General features: G+C 38.2%; 1 protein-coding gene across 5 annotated transcripts in view; it reads left to right on the top strand.

Moving 5' to 3' along the window:
• The window catches only part of KIF27 (kinesin family member 27), a 91,434-nt gene that overhangs the window by 11,074 nt on the left and 53,372 nt on the right, over nt 1-26,988 (top strand). For 3 of the 5 annotated variants that reach the window (XM_077905323.1, XM_077905333.1, XM_077905325.1), the window contains exons 3-6: nt 4,447-4,674; nt 6,981-7,939; nt 14,204-14,347; nt 18,678-18,884. In XM_077905323.1, the coding sequence (XP_077761449.1) occupies nt 4,447-4,674; nt 6,981-7,939; nt 14,204-14,347; nt 18,678-18,884 (1,538 nt within the window). The remainder of the gene's footprint in view (nt 1-4,446; nt 4,675-6,980; nt 7,940-14,203; nt 14,348-18,677; nt 18,885-26,988) is intronic. The other 2 variants (XM_077905337.1, XM_077905341.1) reach the window with 2 other exon arrangements.

Raw genomic sequence — 26,988 nt, forward strand, 5'->3', positions numbered from 1 at the left:
TGCAAAGGTTTTTTTTTTTTTTTTTCAAGATTTATTTATTTATTTATTTATTTAAAATTTTTTTTTACGTTTTTATTTATTTATGATAGTCACAGAGAGAGAGAGGGAGAGGCAGAGACACAGGAGGGAGAAGCAGGCTCCATGCCAGGAGCCCGACGCGGGACCTGATCCCGGGACTCCAGGATCGCGCCCTGGGCCAAAGGCAGGCGCCAAACCGCTGAGCCACCCGGGGATCCCCGCAAAGGGTTTTAATCATGAATAGATGTTGTACTTTGTCAAATGCTTTTTCTGCATTTATTGAAATGATCATATGGTTTTATCCTTTCTGCTATTGATGTGATGTATTACATTATTGTTCTGTGAATATTAAACTGCCTTTGCATCATGGTGTATGATTTTTTAAAATACATTGTTGGCTGGGATGTCTGGGTGGCTCCACGGTTGAGTGTCTGCCTTTGCTTCGGGTCGTGATCCTGGAGTCCTGGGATTGAGTCCCACATCGGGCTCCCTGCGTGGAGCCTGCTTCTCCCTCTGTCTGTGTCTCTGCCTCTCTCTCTGTGTCTCTCATGAATAAATAAATAATAAATAAATAAAATCTTTAAAAATAAAATATATTGTTGGATTCGGTTTACTAATATTTTGTTGAGGATTTTTGCATTTGTATTCATGAGGGACATTGGCCTGTAGTTCTCTTTTTTGTGTGGTGTCTTTATCTAGTTTTGGTATCAGAGTGATACTGGCTTCATAGCATGAGTTTGGAAGTTTTTCTTTCTCTCTCTTTTTTTTTTTTTTTTGGAATAGTTTAAGAAGAATGGGTATTAACCTTTTTTTTTGAATATTTATTTTAGAGAGAGAGTGAGAGTAGGGGGAGGGGAGAGGAAGACAAGCTGACTGCTGAGTGGGGAGTCCAACTTGGAATTTGATCCCAGAACCCCAACATCATGAAATCAAGAGTTGAATGCTTAACCCACTGAGCCCTGGTGCCCTGAGAAGAATGGGTATCAACTCTTTAAATATTTGGTAGAATTTGCCTGTGAAGCTGACTGGTCCTGGATTTTTGTTTTTGTTTTTTTTTGTAAATTTTTGGATCACTGATTCAATTTCATTGCTAGTGATTGGTCTGTTCCAATTTTCTATTTCTTCTTTAATTTTGGTAGGTTATATGTTTCTAGGAATTTATATGTTTCTTCTAAGTTGTTCCAATTTGTTGTCATAAAGGTTTTCATAATATTCTGTCACATTTCTGTGATGCTGGTTTTTATTTTTCCCCTTTAGTAATTTTGAGTGTCCCCATCTTTAGATATTTTTTTAGGCATTTTAGAAATACACATTTTTTTTCTTGTGTTGTTTTGTTTATTTTTTATTTTTATTTTTTTAAAGATTTATTTATTTATTTATGATAGACATAGAGAGAGAGAGAGAGAGAGAGAGGCAGAGACACAGAAGGAGGGAGAAGCAGGCTCCATGCCGGGAGCCCGACGCGGGACTCGATCCCCAGACTCCAGAATCGCGCCCTGGGCCAAAGGCAGGCGCTAAACCGCTGAGCCACCCAGGGATCCCGTGTTGTTTTGTTTAATGGTTTATTATACCTGTGATTTTATAACTTTCTTTTTGCATTTAACAATATAAAGTATTTCATTTCTTCCCATTTGGGTCATAGAATTTCACCTCATTTTTTGGACTATATAATATTCCACAGTTTGAATGGACCATAGTTCCTCCATTCTAGTATTAATGGACATTTAGGTTGTTTCTGATTTTTACTATGATAAAAAAATTGCAGTGCATGTCTTTATATGTTTGACTTTGCATAATGTGTTAGTATTTGCATAAAAAAGATTCCTATAGTGGATTTCTTGAGTCAAAGGGAATGCACATTTAAAATGTAAATAGAGGGGATCCCTGGGTGGCTTAGCCGCCCAGCGGTTCAGCGCCTTCTTTTGGCCCAGGGCGTGATCCTGGAGTCCTGGGATCATGTCCCTCGTTGGGCTCCTGGAGCCTGCTTCTCCCTCTGCCTGTGTCTCTGCCTCTCTCTCCCTCTCATAAAAAAATAAAATCTTAAAAAATATATAAATAGATATTGACAAGTCACACTCCAATGAAGCGTGTAGCAGTTTAGATTCCTACCATCAATATATGAAAGCCATTTGCTCGTGTACTTGTTACTTGACATTATAAATCTATATATTTTTTGTCATCTAATAGGTGAAAAATTGTACTTTGTTGTTTGAAGTTACATTTCTTGGTGTATTAGTGAAATTGGTAAACATTTTTTATTTCCCAGGTTGTTAAGGACACCAATTCTGGGTCAGTCATCTGCTGTTTGATTTTTTAAAAAAGATTATTTATTTATTTATTTATTTATTTATTTATTTATTTATTTATTTATTTATTTATGAAAGAAAGCATAGAGGGAGAGGGAGAAACAGACTCCCCGCTGAGCAGGAAGCCAGACATGGGCTTCATCCTAGGACCCTGGGATCATGACCTGAGCCAAAGGCAGATGCTTAACCGACTGAGCCACCCAGCTGCCCTGCCTTTTAATTTTTAAATAATGCCGTTTTTTCCTCTAATAAATAGGTTACCGAGCATTTGTAGTGTCTAAGGTACCATGCTAGGCACTGTGGCAGAATAATAATCTCTTATTTTTCAATATGGTACTTTATTACTAATATTCATCTTCCTACTTCTCAGAACTTTGGGTTTGCTGACTTGTACCAGGCATAACATTTTCTAGTAACTCTTGTGTGTTCTTTAAATAACATATAATAGCTAAATAATGACTGTTAAGATATAAAACTTTACAATTTCTCTCTGAAGCAGTTTATCTCAGGAATGTACATGTAACATTGAAAATGGGATATTTGGGTTACTAAAATACGTATTGAAGCTTTGTTATAAATATTATTTGAAATTCAGCGTTTTGATAAGTTTTAAATTTTTGTGCTTTGTTTTCTGTTGGAGTGGGAAATGAATGAGATATTTTGATTTAGCCTTAAATTCTCGCTAATCTACAATGTGTATATTGCACTGTAATTAATACATAAAGCTGTTGACAAGTTCCTGGAAACTCTCAAAAAGGAATCTTCAGGGGCACCTGGGTGACTCAATCCCTTAAGTGACAGACTCTTGATTTCTGCTCAGGTCATGATCTCAGGGCATGATCTGAGAGGGAGGCCCCTGTCCGCTCACACTCAGCAGGAAGTGCTTCCTTTCTCTCTCTCTCTTTCTCTCTCTCTGCCCCTCCCCCGCTCACACATTCTCTCTCTCTGAAAGAAATCTTAAAAAAAAAAAAGTAATCTCCAGTCTTCATTTATTCCTTTGTGTTAGAAAAACTTACAGCTTCCTTTCCTTGCCACATGATGGCAGTCTTGCATCTTAAATTAGGTGAAAGGCAGTCCAAGTGAATAGATGTTTGGAATTTTAGGATGCTGCCCAAGATCTAAACATTGGTAATTTTCAACTTGGAAGCAAGTTATTCTTAAGGTTCATTTGCAAAGCCAACTTTTTATAACTTGGAATATATTTTCCATGGAATAATGCCACAGATAGTAGGTAGATTTCTAAATTGGCCTAGCTTATTTAACCTTAAGACTCAATTTGTTCATTTACTTATTTAAGAATTTTAAACTATTTTTAAAAATTGTGGAAACTTTCACACATGAATTTTACAGTTTATGGTTTTTAAAAATTAGTAATATATTTATGAAAATATATTCTAAATTTTGGATTTTAGCTTTTCTTACATATAAATTGTAATACACTTGCAATTCTACATATAACATTGCATCTTATTTTTTTTCACTTTATATTGTGAGCATTTTCCCATATTATTAAATATTTTTCAAACTTACGACTCTTCGTGGTCATGTGGTAATTTGCCTTCTGAATGTATTAGACTGTATTTAATGTTTCTAAAAATTGTGGAAACTGGGCAGCCCCGGTGGCGCAGTGGTTTAGCGCCGCCTGCACCCCTGGGTGTGATCCTGGAGACCTGGGATGAGTCCCACATCAGGCTCCCTGCATGGAGCCTGCTTCTCCCTCTGCCTGTGTCTCTGCCTCTCCCTCTCTCTCTCTCTCTCTCTCTCTCTCTGAATAAATAAATAAATAAATATTTTTAAAAAAATTGTGGAAACTGGGGATCCCTGGGTGGCTCAGCAGTTTAGCGCCAGGCCCAGGGTGTGATCCTGGAGTCCCGGAATCAAGTCCCACATCAGGCTCACTGCATGGAGCCTGCTTCTCCCTCTGCCTGTGTTTCTGCCTCTCTCTCTTTCTCTCTCTCTCTCTCTCTGTCTTTCATTGATAAATAAATAAAATCTTTAAAAAAATTGTGGAAACTTTCACACATGAATTTTGCAGTTATGGTTTAAAAATTAGTAATATAGATATGTATGAAAATATATAATAAATTTTGGATTTTAGCATTTCTTATATTTTAATTTTCAGATGTACTTTCTTTCTTTAAATTTTTAGCTTCAGTTGTGGAGGGTCAAAAAGGTATCATTCCTCGAGCTATCCAAGAAATATTTCAAAACATCTCTGAAAATCCTAGCATTGATTTTAATATTAAAGTGTCTTATATAGAAGTATACAAGGAAGACCTAAAAGATCTTCTTGAATTGGAAACATCTATGAAGGATCTTCACATCCGAGAAGATGAAAAAGGAAACACAGGTATAAAGTAGCCTATTTAACTGATAGCCTCCATTAGCAAATAGATGTGATTGAATTCAGCTTCTGGACGTATTCCAAACAGTCTTTAACATTTAATATTCCATTGTTGGACATTTTAGCTATTTTCATTATTATTAATAACACTGACATGGATGTGTTTCTCTCTTAGAAAAGATACTTAGGTAGAACCCTTCATGGAGATAGAGGATCCTGCCCAAGGAGTGACTAATTTCTTGGGGGAATACCTTAGCAGTTAGAAAAATAGAAAAATAACATTATTGAGACTGCCTACAGGGGACAGTGAAGTTTGTCGACTTCTTGGCCTTGTCTTGGAAGCCCTGGCATTCCTGGATGTTTGGAGAAACTGGTTTTTGTCTTGCTTTTTAGAAAGAAAGCACACATCGTAGTTTATGGTTTTAATAGATAATTTAGTAAAGTTTATCTTTTCAGGCCAATTTTTTGAACTTCTGTATGGTATAAAATGTAATTATTGAATGTTTTTTATCTTTTGTTAAGAAAATACAAAAATAACATGTTTATTGTAAAATAAATAATGCAGAAATATACACTATCACTCCTGATAAACTTTGTAACTAATATCAATTCTGCAAAAGTTTTGGAAAGATGCACAATTTGTCTTATGACATATTGCTATGTGTCTTATATAATGTTCTACTCACAACCCAGATGTATTTGTTTAACATATTTATTTAGTTCCTCTGTGTGAAGCAGTGGTTGGTATCCAACCTGGATGCTGCACAATTAGTTTCACCGTTGAAGCTTTTTACGAAATATTGATAGCTAGGCCCTACTTTTCAGAAATTCTGATGAATTTATCTGAGATGGGGCCTGGGCATTGGTACTTTCTCTTTTATAAAGCTTCCAGGTAATTTGCAGATGGGTTTGAGGACCATAGATAGTGCTAAGCCATAGCCTAACAAAAATTTATGAAAGTTATCCTTTGATTTATAGTTACATTGTTATATTTTATAATAGATTGTATTGTAGCGTTCCCTGTTTGTAGTATAGGCACTTTAGAACTTCAATATACTAGGTTGTTTAAAAAAGGTGTCATGTAGGAAATAATGAAAGCAAAATGATTATTTTTCAAGAAAACAGTGACATAACAGGATCTGACTGAAGAGGAAACATGACACTGTAATTCAAGTACAGACTCAGGAGCTTTACTGTTCTGATTCAAATCCTAAATCCACCTATTTTGTTTTGAAGTATGTTTGGATAAAAATAAATCATGTGGGTAGTAAGCTTTGATTTATTTTTGGTTCTTATTCTGTTCTTGAAATAGAAACTTTGCCTTTTTTGAATTGCCATCATATTTGTTTACCTTGTACTCTGCTATTATGTAGGGCAGACCTGTTTTTAAAATGAATAACCAATTTTATTTATACTGAAATTTGTCATTTATCATTAGTTATGACCACACAATACTAAAAACCTTAAACGTAAGGATGGCTTGAATATTAACAAAACTCAAAGACGCTAATTTCTTTTAATTAATCTACTACTGATTAATTCTTTTGAATTATATATTTAACCTATTTTTTTAAATTTTTTAAATTTTTATTTATTTATGATAGTCACAGAGAGAGAGAGAGAGAGAGGCAGAGACATAGGCAGAGGGAGAAGCAGGCTCCATGCACCGGGAGCCCGATGTGGGATTTGATCCCGGGTCTCCAGGATCGCGCCCTGGGCCAAAGGCAGGTGCCAAACCGCTGCGCCACCCAGGGATCCCTAACCTATTTTTTAAAATAAGTTTTTTAGACTCCACAAGTCAAAATACTGGAATAAAGAGTTTTTCTTTTGTCAGTCATCTTAAAGAATTGAGTGTGGCTCCAAATAAACCAGATATATATTACTTCTTTTAGAATATAAATATCCAAATGAGTGCTATTAAAACAGTTCCTTTGGGAAATCATCTAAAATTATGTAATGATTTTGCTGATGTTACTATTGTTTGAAATGCTATTGATTTTTTTTTTAAAGATTTTATTTATTCATTCATGAGGGACACACACAGAAAGACAGAGGCAGAGACACAGGCAGAAGGAGAAGCAGGTTCTATGCAGGGAGCTGATGTGGGACTCAATCCTGGGACTCCAGGATCACGCCCTGGGCTGAAGGCAGGTGCTAAATCGCTAAGCCACCCAGGGATCCCGAAATACTATTGATTTTTTAAAAAAAGGTTTTCTTAGCTTTTACAGTTTATCAAATAGTAACTGTTGTGTGGGTAATTTAACTATACTGGGTTTTGATTAAAATTTGGTTTAAAAACTTGCTGTTTTAAGTGATTGTTGGGGCCAAAGAATGCCAGGTGGAGAGTGCAGATGAAGTGATGAGTCTCCTGGAGATGGGGAATGCAGCCAGGCACACAGGTACCACCCAAATGAACGAGCACTCCAGTAGATCACATGCAATTTTTACAATCAGCATTTGTCAAGTGGAGAAAAACATCGAGGCAGCTAAAGATGGATCGTGGTATTCTTGTCGGCAGATTGTTTCAAAGTTCCACTTTGTGGACTTGGCTGGTTCAGAAAGAGTAACCAAAACAGGGAATACTGGTGAACGGTTCAAAGAATCCATTCAGATCAACAGTGGGTTGCTGGCATTAGGAAATGTAATCAGCGCTCTGGGCGACCCCCGTAGGAAGAGTTCACATATTCCATATAGAGATGCTAAAATTACCCGGCTTCTGAAAGATTCCCTGGGAGGCAGTGCCAAGACTGTCATGATCACTTGTGTCAGCCCATCCTCCTCAGATTTCGATGAGTCCTTAAATTCCCTCAAATATGCCAACAGAGCACGCAACATTAGAAACAAACCCACCTTAAACTTCAGCCCTGAGTCAGACCGAATGGATGAAATGGAATTTGAAATTAAGTTGCTTCGAGAAGCTTTGCAAAGCCAACAGGCTAGCATCGGCCAAGCCTGCCAGACCCATCAAGAGGGGACTCCTGATAAAAATAGGATCCATTCTCTAGAGGAGCAAGTAGCTCAGCTACAAGGAGAGTGTTTGTGTTACCAGAATTGTATAGAGGAAGCCTTTACCTTCCTGGTGGACTTAAAGGATGCTGTCAGATTGAACCCAAAGCAGCAACATAAATTACAGGAGTGGTTTAACATGACGCAGGAGGTCAGGAAGGCGGTTTTCACCTCCTTCACCAGGAGCCATGGCATCGGCAGCCTGGAGGACGGGCCTCCACACATCACGGTTCTCCAGCTGAAGCGGGAGCTTAAGAAATGCCAGGTACGTGGACACCTTTTATTAGTGACTTGGTTAAGGACTCATTTTGTCTGGGCAACGGTCATTTGGCAATTTCAGAAGTTTTTAAAAAGGATTGTGTGGAAAATCTCCTTTGCCTTTGCTCAGTGTCATCTTCCCTTTTTCTATTGCTTGGTCCTCCTAATTCATACCCTTCTCAGCTTCCTTCTCTTTTACCATTTTAACCTGTTAATTTATGAAGCAGAATCTTGAGGACCAGCTCATTAATTTAAAGGATGAAGAGAAACACAACCTCAGGGACAAAACAAAATTGTTCTTTAGTGTGTCTTTATCCCTCTTTGGGTCAGTGGTTCTTTTTTTTTTTTTTTTTTTTTTTAAGATTTTATTTATTTACTCATGAGAGACACAGAGAGAGAGAGAGGCAGAGACATAGGTAGAGAGAAAAGCAGACTCCCTGCAGGGAGCCCGATGTGGGACTCGATCCTAAGACTCCAGGATCATGCCCTGGGCTGAAGGCAGACGTTCAGCTGCTGAGCCACCCAGGCATCCCGGGTCAGTGGTTCTTGAAGGAAAAAAACAAAACAAAACAAAACATTATCCCTTGAGTGTGGAATGTTGATTTTTTAAAAGATTTTATTTATTTATTCATGAGAGACACAGAGAGGCAGAGACAGGCAGAGGGAGAAGCAGGCTCCTGTGGGACTCAATCCCAGGACCCCAAAATCCCACCTTGAGCCAAAGGCAGATGCTCAACCACTCAGCCACCCAGGCGGCCCTGGATTGTTGATTTTTTTAAACAAACAAATCATCATATTTAACAGTATGTCAGGGACGTAGGTATATACATGTATTCATATTAGATAAATATACATTGAGTTCAGAATTAACGTTTCTCACTTTTCATTAAAAAAAAGTGAAGATTTTGTATCACTGGGGAAATCGTGGAAAACAAGATATACATAGTTCTCCCTACATGGAATTTGTATTCTATCGGGCAAATGGTTCTGCCAGTTTTTGAAAATAGGAAAATGTATCATTAAAAACATAGCTTTCTAGTTAGAAATCTTTCCTCAATCCCTTTTTATATGTATTAGAAAGAAACCTCTATTATAGCAGTTCTTGAACTTTTTTTTTCAAGAGGTTTCTTAATGTTTTTAAAATTGAGGTCCCCTATAGAGCTTCTGTTTATGGGGATTGTATCTATCGAAAGTTACCATATTAGAATTAGGACAGAAAAATTTAAACTATTAATTGCCTCAAAACTAACAATAATAACCCAATTACATGTTAAATAAAGACCTTTTTTCATGAAAAATAACTATTTTCCAAAAACAAAAGTTTAATAAGAGTGAAATTGTTTTACATTTTACGTGTCTGGCTTAATAGAAGACAGGTACTATATGTTGGCAAGTGAACTTCAATAAAAAGAAATTTAAAAATGTAAAAAAACAACAACAAAAAAAGAAGACAGGTAGATTTTCATATCTGCTTCACCATTCAATTTTTGCAATGATGTTGTTTTAGTTGAAGTACATGAAGAAAATCCAGCCTCGTATAGATTTGTAGGTGGAAAAGAAGAGTCTTTTAATGGCTTTTTTCAGATAATTATGGATATTCTTCTTTGGTATTACCAAAACTCAACCAGTAGAGATTTCCTAAAGGTTACTTGCAATGTGGAGTTTGAAACTATTTTTGTTAATATTAATATCTATACCTCAAAAATCACTGATCTTTATTTTGTACTTTGAATGGATCTTTCATTCACTTGATTTTGAATTGTCATTTATTGGTCATTTGGAAAATATTTGTTTACTGAATTATGTTGATCTTCCAAATGTTGACACATTTCATTAGATAGTATCAAATAATTACATTCACTAATCTTCCCCACTGATCCTACCAGCAAAGTCTTTTAAGTATTGGAAGCTGTCACACTTAGGGTAGCAGAAATGTTTTCCAAAATTCTAATTTTTGCATGAAACTTGAATTTTATCATTTGCAACAAATATTGTTCTTTTCCTTCTAATTTTAATTTTTTAAAATATTTTATTTATTCATGAAAGACACGGAGAGAGAGGCAGAGACACAGGCAGAGGGAGAAGCAGGCTCTCCACAGGGAGCCCAATGTGGGACTCGATCCCAGGACTCCAGGATTACGCCCTGGGCTGAAGGCAGATGCCCAACTGCTGAGCCACCCAGGCATCCCTAATTTTCATTTTTGAGAAAATGTTTGTCACAAGGTGTGAGTAACCAAAGTTGATCTGTCATATTTTAGAATAAAAATATTTCCCTGTGAACAATGTGGGTGGTTCAGCTTGCAACTCACACAGCTGCACAAAATTGTTTCCGACAGATAAACATCACTCTTCATTAGACAGCAGAACTACGTTTGGTATACCTTCCATTTTGTTACATGGAATCCTAAAATGTACTCATAGGTTGAGGTAAAAATAATAATAATTTTTATTGACTCATCAAGATATTCTTAAGTGAAACTAGCATTTATTTGTTTTGTGAGTGCCTGGCACTAAGGAATACAATGACTACTTATGCAGTCTGGTGACACTTCGTTTATTTGTGCTAGGAGTCAGTAGTTTTACACACCTTTATGTACCATCAGTGCAAATGTCAACATGGTAAACAGGGCAAATATTGTGTTAGTATTTTTAGGAAAATAGTTTTGATCTCTTGGATGCCATGAAAGGACCAGAGGGACGTGGCAAAAGGGTCTTTACTGAATACACTATGAGGACTGTTGCTCTATCTCAAAGCTTCTGATATTTAAATATAAGCATTTAAAGTAATACTTCTAAAATCATGTTTTGTTTTGTTTTTATTTTTTATTTTTTTGTTTTGTTTTGTTTTTTAAAGCAGTAACTCTGCCCTTCCTTCTTTGTAGATAGAGCAGGACTGGCTCTTGCTCCTTGGTATAAGAAATTGGCAGAACAGGACGTATAGTTGATCCCAAGCTTGAACTTTGGAATGGTGTAGGAGTTGGGAGAGGAAGAACTTTTCTCTTCCTGCCTCTAAGTGGCTGAAAGTAGAAGCCTATAAAATCCCCTGGTTAGATGAGGGGTGGCTAGTAACTTTTTCTCTCCATCTGTTGGAAACTCTGAATTAAACTTGCTCTAGATGATGTATTTCTAGATAAAGACTTCCCAAAGATATTAACAGTCTTGGTGAAAAAGGGGACCGTGATCAGATGGATTTTGAGAATGCTAGCTAGATTGTTAAAATCCCAAGACTTCTCAGAACTTTGAAAGTGCTGGTGTATGTTATTAATCTCAAAGTGAGAGATTTAAGTTTCAATATTTCTTAATTTTAAGAAATAGATTCCTTTTTTCGGGGGTGGGGGGTTCTGCAATCTTGTAGGACTAGTAATCTTGGCTACCTCTATGTAGCAAATAGAGAAATGGCAGCTATCATTCCTCATTCTGTATGTCTCTTTAAAAAGTTGTTTCTTAAATTTCCTTTTCTGTGAGTGACAGAATAACATGATAGTTAAGAACATGGGTACCAAACCCCCACGATTTGAATCCTGACTCCTCTGCTTACTCACTTTGTGACCTTGGGCAAATACTTAACCTCTCTGTTTCAGTTTCCCCATTTGTAAAATAGAAACAATATTAAGTACTTTGTAGGATTGTTGTGAAGATTATTAAAGCACTAGTTCCCATAAAACGATAAGAGGCTTACTCCCTGGCTGGGAGTAAGCCTCCATAAATGTCAGCTCACTATTATCTCCTCTCACTTATTTTTCACCTGCCTGGGTCGAGGTTATGTAGCAGTGGCAGCTACATGATTGGACTTAGTAGTTGTACAGGGGTTCCCATGAAGGCTGCCTGGTAAACTCTGTGCAGGGAGACAGAAAGTCTGTGCAGGGAGAGGCATGGACGTTCTCTTTGCTTGGACCTGCTTCCTGAGCCTATTACACAAGCAGGTGAGTACTTTAAAAAAGGCTCTTAGCCAAGATGAGATTGTGGGCCATCTTGCAGGCAGAATTACTGCCAGATTGTTGCTAGGGAAATAAGTGTCACTTTGAAGTTACCATCTTCTCCTTTTTAGATGCTCTCAGGTAGTGTTGTAATCCTTGGTTTTTGCCATTTGTCAATTATTGGAACACTCTGTCTCCTAATAAATGTCTCTGAAAGGACTTTGTTGCCTTTTGAATATAAGAACCATATGTGAATATAAGTTTATTCAACAGTTAAACACTTTTAAGTAAATAGTAAATAATACAGCTGTAGGGTTTTTTCTTTAAGATATTAAAAATTTATTTGAAAGACACAGGGGGGTGGTGAGAGAGAGAGAGAGAGAGAGAGAAAGGCAGGCAGAGACAGAAGCAGGCTTCATGCAAGAAGCCTGATGTGTGGGACTCGATCCCGGGACTCCAGGATCACGCCTTGAGCCAAAGGCAATCACTCAACCGCTGAGGCACCCAGGCATCCCATACAGCTATAGTTTATAAATATGTAAAAATAGTTGAATATGCCATACTAGGAGACAAATCACATTAAAAAATTATTTTAGGGACACCTGGGTGGCTCAGTGGTTGAGCATCTGCCTTGGGCCCAGCACATGATCCTGGGTTGGGGGGGATCAAGTCTCGCATCAGGCTCCCCGTGAGGAGCCTGCTTCTCCATCTTTCTATGTCTCTGCCTCTCTCTCTCTGTGTCTCTCATGAATACTCTTTAAAAAAATAATAAAAAATAAAAAAATATTTTAGAGACAGAGGGAAGGAGAGAGAGCACAAGTGGGGGGCAGAGGGAGAGGGAGAGAGAATCTCCAGCATATTCCCTGCTGAGCACGGAGCCTGATGACACAGAGCTGTCTTAGGACCCTGAGATCATGACCTGAGCCAAAATCAAGAGTTGGATGCAACTCTTCCATGACTGGCCACCCAGGTGCCCTGAGACAATTACATTTTAAGGTCAAATCAACAGTTATTTTTACCATTATTAGCCACCGTGAATTACAGTTATATCTTATTTTATGAAAGAAGTTGGGGTACTTGGGTGGCTTAGTTAAGTGTCTCCCTTCAGCTCAGGTCATGATCTCTGATCCCGGGATTGAACCCGCATCAGGCTTCCTGTTCAGTGGGTAGCCTGCTTCTCTCTGCCTCTCTCTCTGTCCCTCCCACTTGTGCTCATTCTCTCTCTCTCTCTCTCTCTCTCTCTCAAATAAATAAATAAAATCTTAAAAAAAAAAATACGTCACAAGTCATATAAACATATAGAGTCATAAGGCCCACCAGGGTCATGTGTCCTTTCCTTATTTGGTCATTTGAGGATCCCAAGCAGAGAAAAGAAGGGCCTTGCCCTAAGTGCCCTAAGGCTGTGACAAAATCAAGGCTGGTCCCAGGGCTCTCAGTTCAGGGACCTATCCACCCCTGTACCACTGCCTGAGAAGTCACGCACATACCCTGTTTTTGTGAATTATATCTTACGTGAAATGAACAGTTTTTTGTAAATCACCTACTTGTTCTTGTCTTTTCCTGTAGCTTAGTAGAAAGAGCATGAACTTTGGATTTACATAGGCCCTGGGGCGGAAGATAAGGAATTTGGTTTATCTACTGTGTCATCTTGGGGAGAGGTTTTAATCTCTTGGTTTCTTCATGAAAAAGAAACCCTGTCTATTCAGTGAGATATGTTTAAAATATCAAGTCACTAGCATAAAATAGACTCTTGACAATGTTAAATTTCTTTTTATTTATTTAATTTAAGAATTGTTATAAAAGTATTATTTGCATATCCCAAGTTTATTTGAAAACAGGCATAATTCACCAGAAATTAAGAAAACTTTGTTTAACTATATTTTTAGATATTTTCCAAATATCTCTGCATAATGAAAGTGCATAAAATTAGCAAATATTCTTTATTTTAAAATCCAAATACACTCATAATTCTATAGGTCAGTTTGGAAAATGTGACCTCTTTGATTTTTAAAAACCCACATTAAAAATCTCATGGCAACTCTAGCAAACTTGTAAAAATCTTAGTGACTGTACTCTAGAAACTGAGTAACTTTTTAATTTTAAAATTCAGGAAATAAAAACCAGGGAAAACTTTCTATCTTACTAATAATTAATTCTTAGGTTATAGCAATAATAGGTCCTCAACACTGTCTTTCCTATAAAGAGAACAGAAAAAAGTTGAAAGTGAATAGGATAAGAAAAATTTCATGAGACATCATCAAACCATCATTAAATCCCAGTTTTTGTGGTATTTTCTGGGCTGTCTTGAGTATTTTCCATAGTGGGTCTCTTGTGCTTTTTTTCCCTCTTCCCAGTGTGCGCTGGCTGCTGATGAAGTTGTATTTAATCAGAGAGAACTGGAGGTGAAGGAACTAAAGAATCAAGTGCAGATGATGGTCCAGGAAAACAAAGGCCATGTGGTATCTTTGAAAGAAGCGCAGAAAGTGAATAGATTGCAGGTAGAGTTTCTTAACTATCTAGTGCTGTAGATTTAGTTGAAATAGTACTTAACTGAACAGAATAGCATTTTAAATGATAATTGGGAGTATTTACAAACAGATGTTGTTTTTTTTTTTAAAGAAAGGAATTTTTTTTAACTCATTTTGTTTAAGGTTTTATTTATTTATTTGAGAGAGAGAGAGCACATGTGCACACAAGCAGGGGAAGGGGCAGAGGGAGAAGCCGGTTCTCCAGCCAAAGGCAGACACTTAATCAACTGAGCCACCTAGGTGCCCCCACAAAAACAGGTTTCAATTGAAGTTTCAGGCAACTGAAAGTATTATTACGGGTTTTCTCCTAAATCAGTATGAGGAGAAAGCATTTTTATTGTTACCTTGATCTATCCTTTACAAATATGAAGAAACTAGGAACTTAATTTGCATATCACATTATGGTTACTTGTTCTCCATGTTTTTCCATTATGTTGTTCGCCAAGGTAACAGGCATTGTGATGTTGTTAAGAGTTGGAAGGTAAACACATACTTTAAAATTTATTAGATTATCCTTTCATATTCCATCAATGATTTACTCTTTAACTTTGGTTAAATCTTTCAACTTTTCAACTTAGCCTCCCTATTATTAAACCAAATATGCCTGCATGGAATGTAGTATGTCCCTAAATATTATACTCCCTGTCTGTGAACACCCCCCTCCATCTCCTGCACTCCCAAATTGTTAATTTCATTTAAAGGGTTTAGCTTCCTATCAGGGAGCAGCTACTGTCCCAAGGAATAACCTGATCCAGCACAAGTTAGATACTGATTTTGACATTTCATTTTTGTTTTCTTTTTTAACTCTTCCAATTCTAGAGTAATTTTAAATTTTAAAACATAAAACATATACAAAACAAAATGTACTGTTCAGCGACTTATCACAAAGAGAGCAGCTGGATAACCACTACCACCAGGTCAAGAAATAGTAAACACCTGAGTGGCTCAGTCTGTTGAGTCTGACTCTTGATTTTGGCTGGAGTTGTGATCTTGGCTTGTGGGACTGGAGATTCTCTCTCTCCCTCTGCCCTTCTCTTTCTATTCTGCTCACTCCTCCCCCACTCCCCCACCAGGCCCCTTGGCATGGGCACTTTCTCTCTCTCTCTCTCTTTCTCTCTCAAATAAATGCCATAGGATTTTACTCATAGGTGGAATTTAGGAAACAGAACAAATGAGCATAGGGGAAAAAGCAAGAGAGGCAAACCAAGAAACAGACTTTTAACTATAGAGAACAAACTGACAGTTACCAGAGGGAAGATGGGTGGGAGAATGGGTGAAATAGGTGATGGGGATTGTGGAGGGCACTCGTGATGAACATCAGGTGTTGTAAGTGTTGAATCACTGTATTGTACACCTGAAACTAATATTATACTGTATGTTAACTAATGGAATTTAAATAAATGAAAGATAAATCTTAAAAAAAAGAAAAAACAGAAGAAATAGTAAACTGTCAGCTCCTCAGAAGTCCTGAGTTGGTCCTGCTCAGAGAGAATCACTTTCCTTACTTCATAGTAATGCTTTCCCTGTTTTGCTTTATGGTTTTACTATGTATCCCTGAACACTACAATTTACATTTTGGAATTTTTATATATTTCATTATTCAGTATATATATTCTCTGGTGTATAGTTGCTTTTATTGAGTGTTTTTTGTTCTGATTCATCCACAACGTGACTAGCTTATTTAGGCTTATAGCTATATAGGATTTCATTGTATGAATATAGGATTTCATTATATGACTATATAGCAGTTGATTTTTCCATTCTTTTGATGGGCTTTTTCTTGGTGATGGACGTTTTGTTTAAGATTTTATTTATTTGAGATAGAGTGTGATGTGTGCATGCACAAGGGGAGGGGCCAATGGAGAGAGGAAGAGAGAGAAAAAAAAGATTAATATTTTATTTATTTATTAATGAGAGACACACAGAGAGAGTGAGAGCAGCAGAGGGAGAAGCAGGCTCCATGCAGGGAGCCCGACTCGGGACTCGATCCCGGGGCTCCAGGATCAGGCCCTGGGCCGAAGGCGGCGCTAAACCGCTGAGCCACCTGGGCTGCCTGGGAGAGAGAGCATCTTTTTTTTTTTTAAAATATATTTATGATAGTCACACACAGAGAGAGAGAGAGAGAGAGAGGCAGAGACACAGGCAGAGGGAGAAGCAGGCTCCATGCACCGGGAGCCCGACGTGGGATTCGATCCCTGGTCTCCAGGATCGCGCCCTGGGCCAAAGGCAGGCGCCAAACCGCTGCGCCACCCAGGGATCCCGGGAGAGAGAGCATCTTAAGCAGGCTGCGCACTCAGCACAGAGCCTGACTCGGGGCTCAATCTCACAACCCTGAGATCATGACCTGAGCCGGAATCAAGAGTCAGATGCTTTATCAACAGAGCCACTCAAGCGCCCCATCACATCTCTATTTTTACTTATTTTGGGGTTGTTACATCAGCAATTTAGAGGTATATTATAATCTCCTATTATGATTTTGGGTTTGTGCTATTTCTCCATGAAGTACTGACAGTTTTTGCATTATACATGTTGAAACTGTGTTATTAAGTACATAAAAATGCATGATTGTTACATCATCTTGGTAAATTCACCTTTTTAATATTTTTTACTTCTTATAATGATTTTTACCTTAAAATCTACTTGAGTATTCACATAGCTCTACCAGCTTTCTTTTGATTAGTATTACATGATGTCTCTTTCTCCATCTTATATTCAATCTTTGTGAGTCTATTTTAGTTGTATTTCTTAGTAAGCAGCAAGTTAGATGACTTTATAATCCTCTCGGATGGATTGTAATCTTTTAATTGGATTACTTAGTTCATTTATGAATTTAACATAATTATTCTTCTCTTTTGGTTATAATCCCACCATTGTCTTTTTATTTATCCTGCCTGCTCTGTGTTCTTTTTTCCCTCCTTTCTTATCTTCTTTTGGATTGTGTATTTTTAATTTTTCTATTTTTACTTCATTAGCTTAAGTATTATACATTTACTCTTTTTGGTTTTGGTGGTTATCCTGGAGAGTATACTATGCACTCTTTATTTAATAAAGTCCAATATTATTGGTATTTTTACCCTTTCCCAGATAAAGACTCCAATATATGTCATTGGCATGTATTTTAATTATCTGAATACATGAATTTTTAAAAGATTTTATGTATTTATTCATGAGAGACGTAGGCAGAGGGAGAAGCAGGTTCCCTGTGGGGAGCCCAATGTGGGACTTGATCCCAGGACCCCAGGATCATGAAGTGAGCCAAAGGCAGATGCTCAACCACTAATCCATCCAGGTACCCCTGAATATATGAATTTTTAAGAAGGGTGCCTTTTTATAGCTTAGCATTAGCACTGTAAAACTTTAGTTTTTTTTTTCCTATTTAAACATTGTAGTATATGGAAGTATTAAGATGAATGACAACTTCTTGTTTACATAATTCTGTGCTACTAAAACAGAGATTGATGTTAGAGCTTTCGGGACTGGATATACTTCAAAAGGTTTCTTTAGAGGATACATAGAAAGCTAAGCCTCCCCACTACCCCCACTCCTGATACACAGTTTGTTCAGCCATTTATTTATTTATTTGTTTATTTATTTATTTTTAAAAAGATTTTATTTATTCATGAGAGATACAGAGAGAGAGGCAGTCACAGGCAGAGAGAGAGGCAGAGGGAGAAGCAGGCTCCATGCAGGGAGCCCCGACGTGGGACTGTGATCTCAGGACTCCAGGATCACGCCCTGGGCCTAAGGCAGGCGCCAAACCGCTGAGCCACCCAGGCGTCCCTGTTCAGCCTTTTATTTCCAAGTTCTTTTTTTTCCCAGGGCTGGCTATCAGTTACCGGTCTGTTATCTCTCTATGCTTAGGCTTTCTTTTGCACTGAGTAAAGGCTTTCACTTCACTATACTATGACCAGTTAGTTTCCTTTGCTGCCACCTCTGCCATTTGTAATTCTTTCCCCACTTTTCAACTTTCTTCTCTCTTGTTACTGTTTGGATTTCCCTCTGAAAGGCCAACTAAACAAAGTGCTTCTCATTGGCAGACCAACCAATCACGTTGTACAGGGCATTTTCTTTGAGTATTAACTCTTTAGGCTCTGTTTGTCATTGCTTACTCTTCCAGAGGTTTTACCATTCCAAACAATCCTAGATGCTGGTGAACATCAAAAGAGTACTCTATGGAGAAATGACGTTTTATGGTAGTGTTAAGATAGTTGTGATTTGGGGCAATGTACAATTTATTTTTAACCATTACGCACAGACTGAGGTTCTCTATTTTAAATATGTTTATCTCTCTTCTACAAAGAATGAAAAAATAATAGAACAACAACTTCTTGTGGATCAACTGAGCGAAGAACTAACAAAACTTAACCTGTCAATGACCTCTTCAGCTACGGAAACCTGTGGAGATGGGCCAGATGCCAGGACAGATGCGAAGAGGCCATATACTGTACCGTTTGATACTCATTTGGGGCATTATATTTATAACCCTGCCAGATCAGATTCCAGGAAGGTAATGTCTAAACATCAATCTCTTTCTGATGTTGAGATTTAAAAAATATGTATAGTATCACAGTGTATTTGTATGGTTTCAGCAGGTTTTTTTTTTCTGCTTGATCTCATGAAGTTTTATGTGTATTCTTTTTTAATCATGCTTCTTTTAAATAATAATACATAGGAGAATATATAGTTGTATTTGGAAGGAATAAAGATGATGTCTTGTATTCACCAAGGAGAAAAAGCTATCCTTTGTCATCATATTTTCAGACATGCTTGAGTCTGATACCTTTTTTTTTTTTTTAAGAGTTATTTATTAGAGAGAGAGGGAGAGAGCAGGAGAGCACAAGTGCTGGAGAGGGAGAAGCAGGCTGCCCATCTAGCAGGGACCCCGATGCAGGGCTTGATCCCAGGATCTTGAGATCATGACCTGAGCCACCAGCAGATGCCTAACTGAGCCACTCAGGCACTGCTAGTCTGATACCTTCATGAAGTTTTTTCTTTCTTTAACCACGCCAGGTTGAGAGGAAATTGGAGGGTATATACTTTGATTTATTTGGCCTGCTTTATTATTTTCAAAATGATATTTATCTATTATTTGGCCTTGCCAAGCTGACATAATCAAGACTATGAAGATCAGTATGAAATTTCATTTTAATTTTTATTTATAAATATGTTTGTGGATGATATATATGCACACAGATTTCTCTTGAAAAACAAGGAATCTCTACTGGAATAGAAATTTCTGATGGAAAAGACTAAGCAGATTCATGAATTTTGGTTTCTATTTATTTTATGAAGGGAAAAGATTTATTTGAGGTCTTGATGATGGTTACAGTTAAAGGGATAAGAAATATGAGAGGTGTCATAGGCTGTGGAGTCAGGCAGGCTTGGATGTGAACTCCACCACTGTGCATAAGCTTGTATGTATGCCGAAACCTTTGTGGGCCCCAGGTTCTTTTATCAGTCAGACTGGGGGAAACGTCATGGGGGATGTGGAGGATTTACATGAGATAGTGAATCTGAAACTGCCTGACACATTGTGTCTTTAGGATACGCCCATGGGGCACCTCTACGGTGTCCCAGGCTTGGTGCCTCAGAGTAAGACAGATGCTCTCCTTACCTGTGTGTTTTTCAATTCTGAGAGATTGGGTTCAACATTTAAATCACTGTTATTAAAATCACTGTTATTATTAATATCAGCTTTACTTTGTAGAGTTATTAACATGTTCTTTATGGTTGAATATACAGTAAATTTTCATGGAACATATGGGACAAGGGCAAATTCTTTGCAGGATTCAAATTTGATAACTTTTTTTAAGATTTTATTTATTTATTTGACAGAGGGAGAGAGAGAAAGCGCAAGCAGGGGGAGTGGCAGGGAGAGGGAGAAACAGACTCCCTGCTGAGCAGGGAGCCCAACCTGAGACTCAGTGTGGGGCTTGATCTTGATCTCAGTACCCTGAGATCATGTCCTGAGCCGAAGGCAGGCTCTTATTATTTTTTAATAATAAATTTATTTTTTATTGGTGTTCAATTTGCCAACATACAGAATAACACCCAGTGCTCATCCCATCAAGTGCCCCCCTCAGTGCCCATCACCCAATCACCCCCACCCCCCGCCCTCCTCCCCTTCCACCACCCCTAGTTCATTTCCCAGAGTTAGGAGTCTTTATGTTCTGTCTCCCTTTCTGATATTTCCTACCCGTTTCTTCTCCCTTCCCTTCTATTCCCTTTCACTATTATTTATTCCCCAAATGAATGAGAACATATAATGTTTGTCCTTCTCCGATTGACTTACTTCACTCAGCATAATACCCTACAGCTCCATCCACGTTGAAGCAAATGGTGGGTATTTGTCATTTCTAATGGCTGAGTAATATTCTGTTGTATACATAAACCACATCTTTATCCATTCATCTTTTGATGGACACCGAGGCACCTTCCACAGTTTGGCTACTGTGGACATTGCTGCTATAAACATCGGGGTGCAGGTGTCCCAGCATTTCATTGCATCTGCATCTTTGGGGTAAATCCCCAGCAGTGCAATTGCTGGGTCGTAGGGCAGGTCTATTTTTAACTCTTTGAGGAACCTCCACAGAGTTTTCCAGAGTGGCTTCACCATTCCCACCAACAGTGTTAGAGAGTTTTCTCCGCATCCTCTCCAACATTTGTGGTTTCCTGCCTTGTTAATTTTCCCCATTCTTACTGGTGTGAGGTGGTATCTCATTGTGGTTTTGATTTGTATTTCCCTGATGGCAAGTGATGCAGAGCATTTTCTCATGTGCGTGTTGGCCATGTCTATGTCTTCCTCTGTGAGATTTCTGTTCATGTCTTTTGCCCATTTCATGATTGGATTGTTTGTTTCTTCGGTGTTGAGTTTAATAAGTTCTTTATAGATCTTGGAAACTAGCCCTTTATCTCATACGTCATTTGCAAATATCTTCTCCCATTCTGTAGGTTGTCTTTGAGTTTTGTTGACTGTATCCTTTGCTGTGCAAAAGCTTCTTATCTTGATGAAGTCCCAATAGTTCATTTTTGCTTTTGTTTCCTTTGCCTTCGTGGATGTATCTTGCAAGAAATTACTATGGCCGAGTTCAAAAAGGGTGTTGCCTGTGTTCTCCTCTAGGATTTTGATGGAATCTTGTCTCACATTTAGATCTTTCATCCATTTTGAGTTTATCTTTGTGTATGGTGCAAGAGAGTGGTCTAGTTTCCTTCTTCTGCATGTGGATGTCCAGTTTTCTCAGCACCATTTATTGAAGAGACTGTCTTTCTTCCAATGGATAGTCTTTCCTCCTTTATCGAATATTAGTTGCCCATAAAGTTCAGGGTCCACTTCTGGATTCTCTATTCTGTTCCACTGATCTATGTGTCTGTTTTTGTGCCAGTACCACACTGTCTTGATGACCACAGCTTTGTAGTACAACCTGAAATCTGGCATTGTGATGCCCCCAGCTATGGTTTTCTTTTTTAAAACTCCCCTGGCTATTTGGGGTCTTTTCTGGTTCCACACAAATCTTAAAATAATTTGTTCTAACTCTCTGAAGAAAGTCCATGGTATTTTGATAGGGATTGCATTAAACGTGTAAATTGCCCTGGGTAACATTGACATTTTCACAATATTAATTCGGCCAATCCATGAGCATGGAATATTTTTCCATCTCTTTGTGTCTTCCTCAATTTCTTTCAGAAGTGTTCTATAGTTTTGAGGGTATAAATCCTTTACCTCTTTAGTTAGGTTTATTCCTAGGTATCTTATGCTTTTGGGTGCAATTGTAAATGGGATTGACTCCTTAATTTCTCTTTCTTCAGTCTCATTGTTAGTGTATAGAAATGCCACTGACTTCTGGGCATTGATTTTGTATCCTGCCACGCTACCAAATTGCTGTATGAGTTCTAGCAATCTTGGGGTGGAGTCTTTTGGGTTTTCTATGTAGAGTATCATGTCATCGGCGAAGAGGGAAAGTTTGACTTCTTTGCCAATTTGAATGAGAAGGCAGGCTCTTAATCTTAACCAACTGAGCCACCCAGATGCCCCTCAAATTTGATAGCTCTTTTTTTTTTTTTAATTTGATAGCTCTTAATTCAACTTTATATATCTTCTATATTTATTTATTTGCTATTGGCTAGTAACATGAAAGCATTTTGTTTCTTTTATTTTTTAAAAATAACATTTGGGTTTTTCCTCCCTGATTACAAAAGTTGTACATATTTATACTTTCTCAGTTTCTAGTTCTCTTTTTTACTGGATATTGATACATAGATGTACACTCTTTGAGGACATAGAGTTCTGTAGGCTCTTGAAAAAGATTAGGCCCTCAGGGTTCTTACCGCCAGCTGTTTGATTAGACCCAAAACAGACATGACTAGAATAACGATTTCCGATTTCCGTGGTTATTGTTTCAAATTTGCAAATTCTTAGTTTAGTTTTGTTTTTAAAATCTTCCTTTTGCCCTGCTGGCCACTAAAAGGAGGGGGAAAATAAATAAGATGGAAAAGTCGTAAGATCAACAGTTTTGAGGATTCTCTTGTCCCTACCATGTGTCCAGGAATCCAGGCCACCTCTCTTGTTTGGACTGGTCACTGCAGCATATGTGAGGAGGCAGGCTTGTGTGGGAAGACATGTTGTGCAGCAAGCCTTGTTCAAGTCCTGCTTACTGTTCCATTGTTCTGAGAGTGAGGGGAGGGTTTTTGTATTGAATGCCAAAACTAACTGAATTACATCAAAGAGGACATGTCAAATGCTATTTCATTTTCTCCCTGGATTTTTGCCTCCTTGGCAGAAGTCTACCTAATATTTTCTAGCCCTGATAATTTAGAGTTCATTAGCTCACATATTTTCTTGAAGTGCAGATAGCCCTCATTTCTTTTTTTTTTTTTTAAGATTTTATTTATTCATGAGAGACACACAGAGAGAGGCAGAGACATAGGCAGAGGGAGAAGCAGACTCCCCGAAGGGAGCCTGATGTGGGACTCAATCCCGGGTCTCCAGGATCACACCCTGGGCCGAAGGCAGGTGCTAACTGTTGAGCCACCAAAATGTCCCAAGGAAATATTTCTTACATGCTTGTTTATACACATTGGAGGGAAAGAGCAAAAAGCTCTTATTTAATTTTAAAAGTATTGTTTGTTATATTTATGTGTATACTTTCATTAATGACTCTTTTCAATTTATCACAAACATTTGACAGTCATTAAATATTTTTTATAACATCATGATCTTTAATGGCTGAATAATATTTATCCTAGGGGCATATAAATGTTTTTAAAGATTTTATTTATTCATGAGAGACACATTGAGAGAGGCAGAGACATAAGCAGAGAGAGAAGCAGGCTCTCCATGGGGAGCCCGATGTGGGACTATCCCAGGACCATGGGATCACGACCTGAGCCAAAGGCATGCTCAACCACTGAGCCACACAGGCATACCAGGGGAAAACAATTGTGTACTTTTTCCTATTGTTGCACATTTGTTTTCAACTATCTCTTAATCTGAAGAGTTAAATACCAAGATGAAATTATAGAACATACCTACTTATACAGAATTCCTAAAGAAATTGCCTCTCATAACTAAATAGTATATAGGTAAATAAAAGAAAAAGTTTTCAAGTTATCAAATTAATAGGAAAAAAGAAAAAAAACTCCTCTGTCTCAGTAGACCAAAATCTTATCTGATGAAATGTAAAATCAAATCTTGATTTAAACTTAAAAAAAAAGTATAACAGGTTTCTACTTTAACATGGTAAATATGATATACTTGAAAGCCAGTATTCTACATTCCAAGGGCACTTCTGAAAGAAAAAATTACAGATGTGGTCTCAGGAAATGCTTAGGTATAATATAATATCACAAATGCTGATGAAAATCTGCCGTGTTTCACTGATTGTAAGACTCACATTTTTTTTTCACATTTTATCATCTTTGACAGCAAGGTATGTTTTATAATTGATGGCATGCCATGGCTTGACAGCTTTTTCTTTCTTGATGGAATAAAGATAATGGTGTGTCTTAAGTTGATGGCATTTTAGATTTGATGAAGTATGATATAAAGTGGTTGTAAATGCAATAGGTAACTAATACCGCTTTCAGTACTTCACACCATTGTGTGCTAAGAGAACTTAACCAAAATATTCTTTTTTGAGGGGATCTCTAGGTGGCTCAGTGGTTTAGCACCTGCCTTGGGCCCAGGGCATGATCCTGGAGTCCTGGGATCGAGTCCCACATTGGATTCCCTGCATGGAGCCTGCTTCTCCCTCTGCCTGTGTCTCTGCCTCTCTCTTCTCTCTGTCTCTCTCTCTGTCTCTCATGAAATTTATTTATTCATGAGAATACAGACATGTATTCTCAGAGAGAGAGACAGAGAGAAGAGAGAGGCAGAGACACAGGCAGAGGGAGATGCAGACTCCCTGCAAGGAGCCTGATATAGGACTTGATCCTGGATCCCAGGATCACGCCCTGGGCCAAAGGTGATGCACAACCTCTAAGCCACCCAGGTGTCCCAAAATATATTCTTTTATTTAAAAAAAATTATTCATTTATGATGAGAGACAGAGAGAGATATAGGCAGAGGGAGAAGCAGGCTCCCTGTGGGGAGCCTGATGTGGGACTCAATCCCAGGACCCTGGGATCACACTTTGAGCCAAAGGCAGACACTCAACCACTGAGCCACCCAGGCACCCCCCAACCAAAATATTCTTAAAGGATATATTTTAAAAATCTTCTGGAATCTCCAGATTCACAAAAGTGGAAATATTTGTAAAATCTCACTTTTTCCTGAATGAATTACATTTTTGTGGAGTCACAGAGTTCCTGTGAGTAACCCCCACACTACATGTTAACAGCTTCTTCAGTTTTCATTAAGATTTTTATCTCACACAAAGGCCCCCTTTTTTTCCCCTCACAAAATAATTAGTTTTTGTTTGGCTTTGTTTTTTAATTCTTTGCATACATCATTGTTCAAGATGAAGAGTGAACACAGCACAGAGATGTGTCTGCCTGGGTTGAACCAGGTTCCTTTGCTATGTGAGCGCCTCATTCCAGCAGAACACACCAATCTCACAGTAGCAGAATGACAAATGATATCTCACGGACCTTGGTGGAACTGTTGATGGCAACTTGGGTACAGAGTTGATCTATGAAAACCAGTCTATGGTGAATGAGCTAAGCAAAGTTGCCACATATCTGGCAAATCCAAATCAAATGCATCACTAGTGAGAAGAGATTATCTTACTGTATGATGATTTGAAACATCAAGTTCAGGTCTGAGTACAGCACTTTAAGTCAAATTAAAGTGTTTTCAGAGAACAACCAAGTTGCTAAAGGTCCTTGGTGACCATCTGAAGTAACTCTAGACTTATTGAGATTCAGAGGGGACATGATGTCTGTTTTCAAATATTTGAAGGCTTGGGGCACCTGCGTGGCTCAGTCAGTTAAGCGTCTGCCTCGGGCTCAGGTCATGATCCTGAGGTCCTGGGATTGAGCCCAACATCTGGCTCCCTGCTTAGGGGGAAGTCTGCTTTTCCCTCTCCCTGCTCATGCTCTCTCTGTATAGACAAATAAACAAATGAAATTAAGATATTTGAAACCTTGTCATTATTGTTACATTTTGTCTCTAGAAGGAGGACTAGGGAGAAGAAGTGCTAAGAGAATATAAAGAAATGTTTGTCAGTGAAAACTGCGAGAGATGATATGGGAGGCCCCAGTGCTTGTAAGGGCCCCTGCAGCAGATGTTTCAGCAGAGGTTATGTTATAGATGAGAGTCAGATATGGGATGAATAGTTGAACTCAGTAAGCTTTAAAGTTCTCTCTAGCCTTGTGATAATATAATTCTAGGAACAAATGGTTAGAATGAAATATTGGCATGTAGTTGTATACACCTCAGTTATCTGAATTATTAACCAGCGTATTTGAGTACCTACATAGTGATCATCAGTACTGTCCGGGGTATGGTTGAAAATGCTAAAGCAGGGACCATGGAATGGAGAAGCAACTTCAGGGAAGCAATACCCAGTACTTAGGTGCGAAGGGGCCCCGTTATAGACGGCTTTATGAGCCTACAAGGAGCAAAGAGCCATTGTATTGGGTAGGACAACTGTTGAGGAATTAATTTGCTAAATATCATTAATTGTTGTGGATTTATTTATTTATTTATTTATTAGAGAGAGAGAGAGAGAGAGAGAGAGAGAGAGACAAAGACACAGGCAGAGGGAGAAGCAGGCTCCGTGCAGGGAGCCCAACGTGGGACTCGATCCCAGGTCTCCAGGATCACACCCTGGGCTGCAGGTGGCACCAAACCACTGAGCCACCCGGGCTGCTCTGTGGAATTGTTTTTTTTAAGATTTTGTTTATTCATGAGACACACACACACACACAGAGGCAGAGGCATAGGCAGAGAGAGAAGTAGGCTCCCTGCTGGGAGCCCAATGCAGGACTCCATCCCAGGACCCTGGGATCACGACCTGAGCCAAAGGCAGATGCTCAACCACTAAGCCACCCAGGTGCCCCAATTGTTGTGGAATTTACTTGGTGTTAATTTTTAAGCTGGATCATTTGATTTTCTTTATAGAAAGAAATTTCAAAAGCAGATTATAATTCTAGAGAACAAAGTTTGACTCTGA

The sequence above is a fragment of the Canis aureus genome, chromosome 1, assembly GCF_053574225.1.
Source record: "Canis aureus isolate CA01 chromosome 1, VMU_Caureus_v.1.0, whole genome shotgun sequence".
Taxonomy (NCBI): Eukaryota; Metazoa; Chordata; class Mammalia; order Carnivora; family Canidae; genus Canis; species Canis aureus.